The sequence below is a fragment of the Bicyclus anynana genome, chromosome 27 (assembly GCF_947172395.1).
Source record: "Bicyclus anynana chromosome 27, ilBicAnyn1.1, whole genome shotgun sequence".
NCBI lineage: Eukaryota > Metazoa > Arthropoda > Insecta > Lepidoptera > Nymphalidae > Bicyclus > Bicyclus anynana.
In genome coordinates, this window is record NC_069109.1 from 6,539,600 (window position 1) to 6,546,461 (window position 6,862).

Consider the following 6,862-nt stretch of genomic DNA (forward strand, 5'->3'; position numbering starts at 1 on the left):
CCTAGTTTCAGGGCTCAGTTCCTTCTCCGCTGGTAGAGGAATGGGCTTGAAGACGTAAGGTTTGATGAGGTAATGCGCTCCTACGTTCTTGCAGAGGTCTATTGACACCATCTCGTAGCCTGAGGTAGAAGAGTTTTAGCAGACTCAGAAGTGGATTACAAAAAACAAGAAAACCAATGTCAAAAATAAGAAAACCAAAATAAGACCCTAGAATGGAAGATATTGAAAGTCACTAATGACAAAAATAAGAACCTAGAATGGAACAGAATGACCTTGAGTGGAATCACGCACATGTGAACGTTGTGTGTAGGGTTAAAGGCACCTTTGACAGTTAACTAACACTTCCCTTTTCCAATCAAGTCACTTTCCCCGCCTATCCTAAGTAACCCATCTATACTCTATAGTCTATACTAATATATAAAGCTGACGTGTTTGTTTCTTTGTTTGTTTGTTTGTTTGATTGAACGCGCTAATATCAGGAACTACTGATCCGATTTGAAAAATTCTTTCAGTGTTCAGCTCAGTTTCAGCTAGTAAATAATAATTATACAACAAGAAATGTAGACGGCTCGAACGCCACGAGCATACTGAAGCCGACCGTGCGACGAGCGCCTTATATCGCAAGTCGTTCCTGCCAACCAATCGTTACCCCTCTCTAACTCCCTACTCTTTACGAAACAAGTCGCGCCACCTAGCGTCGGCACGAGCCAACACGAGATCGAGTGACGCCATATCCGTCTCAGACTACTATTTCCTACAATAGATACAAGTTAGCCTTTGACTACAATCTCACCTGATGGTAAGTGATGATGCAATCTAAGATGGAAGCGGGCTAATTTGTTAGGAGGAAGAAGAAAATTCACACCCCTTTCTAAACGACATCGTACCTGAACGCTAAATCGCTTGGCGGTACGTCTTTTCCGGTAGGGTGGTAACTAGCCACGGCCGAAACCTCCCACCAGCCAGACCTGGACCGGTTAAGAAAATATCAATCGGCCCAGCCGGGAATCGAATCCAGGACCTCCTTTTCCTTAGATTTCCTTAATTGGTCTAGGTCTGACTGATGGGAGCCTTTAGTCGTGGTTAGTTACCACCCTACCGGTACGATGTCGTGTAGAAAACGAAAGGTGTTAAGAATTATTAGTGTCTAAACGAATAATTCATGTTGACGACACTTTAGTATACATATTATGAGTAGTTTCTATACTATGGATCATTGATTGCTAGATTATTTAGGATATAGACGTTTTAATTATATATATGCAGTTATATCTGTTAAACATTCTGTTAGTTTCCTAGATTAAGTTCTTACTGGTATCAAAATTGTAATACATCTATTTTACTGGTAATAATGTAAATTAGCTATAAGAGTACTTATAATATATATATAGTAAGTATATGTAAGAGTAGCATTTAAATAATAGAACTAATTTCCTAATAGTACACTTTAGATATAAGCTATAATAAATATTCAAAGTACCAGAGTTTTATTACCTTAACTCGATATTATATTATCTTATTTGTTAACTGATTTGTAACTATGTAAAGACTAGCGGATTGCTATCTCTCTCTAGCATACGCCCCACTCTACTGTATATATTTGTCTCACTCTTACGTATAAGTTTATCTCTATATTTGAACTGTATTATGTTACAATAAAGCATACAGGTTGCGCTTGCTTCAAACGCTATATATTTCAACACCCCTTAAATCAATCACACACTAAGTGATTAATTTCGTTTTCGCTCGCACGGGCCGATCGTGCGCGACTGGATTGTCCGGCAGGTTTGCTGCATCAAACCTGACTCGACATCGCCCGCGGGCCCGGTCCAGCCTGGACTGCGCCTGCGGCGGAGCTCACCCGCGCCGCGCCGCGCATCTCGCGAGAAGCCCAGCCTGGAAGTGCACGGTCCAGGCTGACGGCCGCGTAGTGTAGAAACCACGGCGCCGGTGTCATCGCGCGACGCCGCAACGCCAAAGAAAAATGGAGCCACCCCGCGGTTCCAAGCCACCCAAGGACGCCGCTGTTGCCTCGACTTCAGCGAGCACGAAGACCAGACGCCGCTCCACCTCTGGCGCATCCCGGGACAGATCGGGACGTGCTGAGGGAGAGAGAAGCTCTTCGCAGCAAGGAGGAAGCGAGACGGGTGCCCCCCGCACCCCGTCGCAGATCCCCCGCGCCTCACCGCCGCGCCTCACACCCGCGGTCGCCCGCGCTGAGCCCATCTCGCTCGCGCAGCGGTCGAGCGAAAGAGATGGTGAGTCATCTTATAAGCCCGCCGCACATCCCACCCGGCACGAGGTACAAGCTGGAGGCCAGCTATACCTTAAAGAGAGCCGCGAATCTCCGCGCACCTCCGCCAGTACTCCCGCCGCGCCTGTCGCCCGGCCGGAGCAACAGGTAGATAACGCGGAGCCACGCACCCCCGCCGCGCGCCCGCTCCGTGACGTTTTAGCGTCCTACGAGCGGACCAGTTCGAGCGCAAAGAAAACCCACCAACCCGCTACCACAACCGGCGTGGCGGGTGAGAAAACGAGCAGCGAGCCACACACGCCCGCCGCAAGGCCTGCACGTCGCGACGCCCTTCCTTCGCACACACGGCCAGCTGCGAGTAGTGGGCCAAAAGAAGATGGGCAACGGTCAAAGCCTGCAGTGGCCAGACCTACCCAATCTCCGAAATCCAAACTCGAAGCCGATTGCCTAATTTTATATCGACTAGATAAGGCAGGCCTCGGATCGGATGAACTCAAGGCCGCCCTGGCCATACACCTGAATGACCGCCAGCGAGTACTGGACAATGAGAAGGTAGAGTCTCCCACAGACGCAGCCTCCGACGAAGAAGACATAGAGGAAGCCTGCCAACTAGCAGCGCAAACCCCGATTCCAGCGGTGCAATACACCGCGCCTCTAAAACGTCAGCGTACCGAAACCGACTTACACCCGGATCCTAAGCTGGCGAAAACCTCAGGTGAAGAAGCGCTACCACAGCGCGATCCACGCCTCCGAAGCCGCTCCAGCTGCATCATCGGAATGGACACCGATGAAAGCGAATTACCATCGCAACCGACTCCGACTACGACGCCCGCGCCTCGACCATCCACGAGTTTCGCTGACGCAGCGCGCCCACGGCATGAAGAGCAGAAAAATAGAGACCGAACAAAACCCAGCTCTACAGGCTCTACCGACTCTACCGGCGGACAAGTCCCGCCAGCACAACCACCGCCCAAGAAACCGCGCTACCCACCGCTTGTGGTAGAGCAGCTCCCGAACTGGGCACACCACCTTCGCCAGTTGAAGGATAAACTTGGTAGAGCACCCAACGCTCGTCCCTTCGGGAGGGGAATAAAGTTTATCCCAACCGAAGAAAATGAATATCGCCTACTCCAACGATATCTCACAGAATTGGAAAAAACGGAGAAGATCTCGTGGTTCTCCTACTCGCTGCCCCAAGACAAAAGTCTGAAGGTAGCGATTAGGGGAGTTCCAGTTGACACACCACCTGCCGACATAGAGCAAGAGCTGCGAAACCTGGGCTTTGAGCCGGAGCTGGTCCGAGCTATTCGAGCCCGCAAAGGACGCCCGGGTTGCATCTTCCTGGCAATACTAAAACGGACTCCCGATACTCTACCGAAGATCTATGAGGTGGACGAACTCCTGTGCATGCCGGGAGTCCGCATCGAAGCATGGCGTGGGAAGAAGGGGCCCGCGCAATGCCATAGATGCCAATTGTTCCGCCATAGCTCCCACATGTGCCATAGACGACAAGCCTGCGTGCGCTGCGGAGAGGAGCACAGCGCGCACATGTGCCCACGTCCTCTCGAAGAACCAGCCACCTGCGCAAACTGCGGTGGCCCGCATCCTGCAAATAACTCCTCCTGCCCTGTATACCGCAAGGAGGCCAGAAACAAAAAAGCGGGTACAGTGGCAAGAACGGCCACCACACGAGAAGAGGATCGTCCTGCCCGCTCACAGACTAGGGCGGAGGAAGACGGCGCGCCCATTGCTCCGGGAGGTTCTAACATAAGAACCCCAGCAAATGAGCCCACCGCACGAGGCGCCCCCGTGCAAGGGAAGAAAAAGAAAAAGAAGAACCCAAAGAAGAAAAAACCCCAAGAGGCGACACAGAGCGCCACAACGGCCTCCGCTCCTAAAGAAGCGGCTCCGGGGAGAACGACGACGCGCCCACAAACGGAACGTAGAGCTGACTCTTCCAACATCAGTACTCAGTCAGCTCTACAAATGCTAACAGACGTTCTCCACGCAATACAAGCAGGCGAAGACGCGACCACCGCAATCCTCAGAGGAATAACCCAACTCCTCCAATCCAATGCCTAAGCCACTGAGATTGCTGTTCTGGAACGCCAATAGCCTTAAAAGAAAAAAGGCTCTCTTTCGGACGCTACTACGGGAGCAAGATATAGATGTGGCGCTTATCTGCGAAACTCTACTAGCCTCCAAAGACATAATAAAGTTCCCGGGGTACTTTACTTACCGGGAGGACGATCCTCCATCGACACAAACGAAACGAGGCCTTGCAATCCTAGTACGGAGAAGATTGGTACATCAGCTGCTGCCCTCCGTAGAATTGGAGACCTTCCAAGCAATGGGTGTGGAACTCGAACTGGCTGGACGTCCGCACCGACTATACATTATATACAGACCGCCGACAAACAGAACATTGGACATGCAAGAGCTCCAGAAAATCATAGATCCCCAAATACCGACAGTATTGGCCGGGGACTGGAACGCCAAGCACCCAGCGTGGAATTCGAGTACCACGACTCCAGTGGGTAGAGCACTCTTTGCCGAAGCGGACCGAAGAGGGTACCAAATCACCGGCCCCGAAGTGCCCACCCACTACCCCTTCAATGATGACCACTTACCCGATGTCTTGGACTTCGTAGTGGCGCGTGGACTTCCAAACATCCCCCCACTTGAAGTCTTAAATGACGACATGGGCTCAGACCACTTGCCAGTTCTGACCACCTTGGACGCCGGCACTGCGCCTAGCCCGCAAATGCCTCAAAAGAAGAGAATAGACTGGGACAAGTACACGTCTATCATTTCGGACACCATCCCGACTGGATCGGCATCGACTCCAGAACAAGTAGAGACCCTTGCGATGGGAATTACAACGTCCATCCAAGGGGCTCTAAAGGAAGCCACTACCGTGACCACAGCCCAGAGCACCAAACCCCCGCTTCCCCGCCAGATACAGCAGCTTCTGGAGAGGAAAAGAAAACTCAGGAGAAAATGGCAATCCAGTAGATGTCCCGTGCAAAAGAGACAACTAAACCAACTAGCTGAACGAATCACTAACCAGCTCACAGCAAACTCGACTGATGAATGGCTAGATCACCTAGAGACCGTCAGGGAGGACCAAACTTCACTCCACAAACTCTGCCGGAGCTTCACAAAGGTCCCTACTCCAAAGACGCCACTGCTGCACGATGACGGTAATCTCCGCTATCGTGCAGCAGACAGAGCTGAGATACTGGCCAAACATCTCGAGACCCAGTTCTCGCCGTTCCCGGACAAAAATCCCGCCCACACGCAGCAAATCATCAGCGACAACCAAAGGTTTGTGGTGGTCACACACACATAGATTGTAAATGAAATGCTACTTAAGCATTTTCGTAATTATGACGAAGTCTATACGGGCGGTTTGTCGCCAGTCGTTACCTAACCGTTGTAACTGATAGTCAATATAAGTGTTTTATCAGTAGAGCCTACTATTATTTATCACCCATAACCGCTACCCGGGACACGACATACCTTACTCAAACCCCAATATATAAGTATCCAAATAGTACTAAAGTGGTACAAAAGGTTCTTCGATGACGAACATGAAACTAGTGATGCCGAGGAAAACTTCTTCTTCTCCCCGGGAATGGTCAGCACAATAATCAAAAAGACCAAACTCAAGAAAGCCCCCGGAGCAGACGGGATAACGAATAACGCGCTCCGCCACTTGCCACGAAAGGCGGTAGTCGCTTTGACCCGTCTCTTCAATGGAATCCTACGTTCGGGCCACTTTCCCGAAATCTGGAAGGTGGGACATATTATTGTGCTGCCAAAACCCGGAAAAAACCCCAGAAAGCCGGAGAGCTATCGACCCATCACTCTCCTCCCCACGACATCGAAGATCTTTGAGAAACTGCTCATTCAACAACTGCTCCCTTATATAACGCCCAGACCGGAACAGTTTGGGTTCTGTGCGGAGCACAGCACAACACTGCAGCTGATGAGAGTACTTCATATCTTCACCAACGCTCTTAACAAAAAGGAGAAGACTGTGGCAGTCTTCTTAGACATGGAAAAGGCCTTCGACCGAGTCTGGGACGAGGGCCTAATCCACAAACTAACAAGGACCGCCACCCCCAAGAAGTTAATGAAGATCTTGAAGTCCTTCCTAACTAACAGGAAATTCCGAGTGAAGGTGGACGGCGAAATCTCCGAGGAATTCCCCATCAAAGCGGGCGTCCCGCAGGGAAGCTGTTTGTCGCCGATGCTGTACTCCACTTTTACTGATGACATCCCAGTCCTCCCCGGGACCACACTAGCGCTGTACGCGGACGATGCGGCGTACATAGCCACGTCGCTGAACCACGCACACGCTACCAAGAAGCTCCAAAACACCCTGGACTCCCTCCCCGAATGGTTGGAAAAATGGCGCTTGTCAGTAAATGTCGTTCGATTCAATTAATATAACTCTTTTGCTTGCCAAACTTTCACATTACGGTTTCTCGTTTACCACAGTCCTATGGTTCGCTAGTTACCTTCAAAATAGGAAGCAACGAGTTCTTTTACGCAAGATTAATGGGAATGAATTACTGTCGACAGTAAAACCTATAAACAGAG

General features: G+C 50.6%; 1 protein-coding gene across 1 annotated transcript; it reads left to right on the forward strand.

The window, feature by feature from the left end:
• The first annotated feature begins 1,984 nt into the window (after positions 1 to 1,984).
• Positions 1,985 to 4,336, forward strand: LOC128199659 (uncharacterized). The gene has a single exon (XM_052890059.1). The coding sequence runs from the start codon at positions 1,985 to 1,987 to the stop codon at positions 4,334 to 4,336; it is 2,352 nt and encodes a 783-aa protein (XP_052746019.1).
• The last annotated feature ends 2,526 nt before the right edge of the window (positions 4,337 to 6,862 follow it).

Excerpts from the sequence above, each read along its gene's own strand:
- LOC128199659 (XM_052890059.1), top strand. The coding sequence starts at position 1,985 with ATGGAGCCACCCCGCGGTTCCAAGCCACCCAAGGACGCCGCTGTTGCC.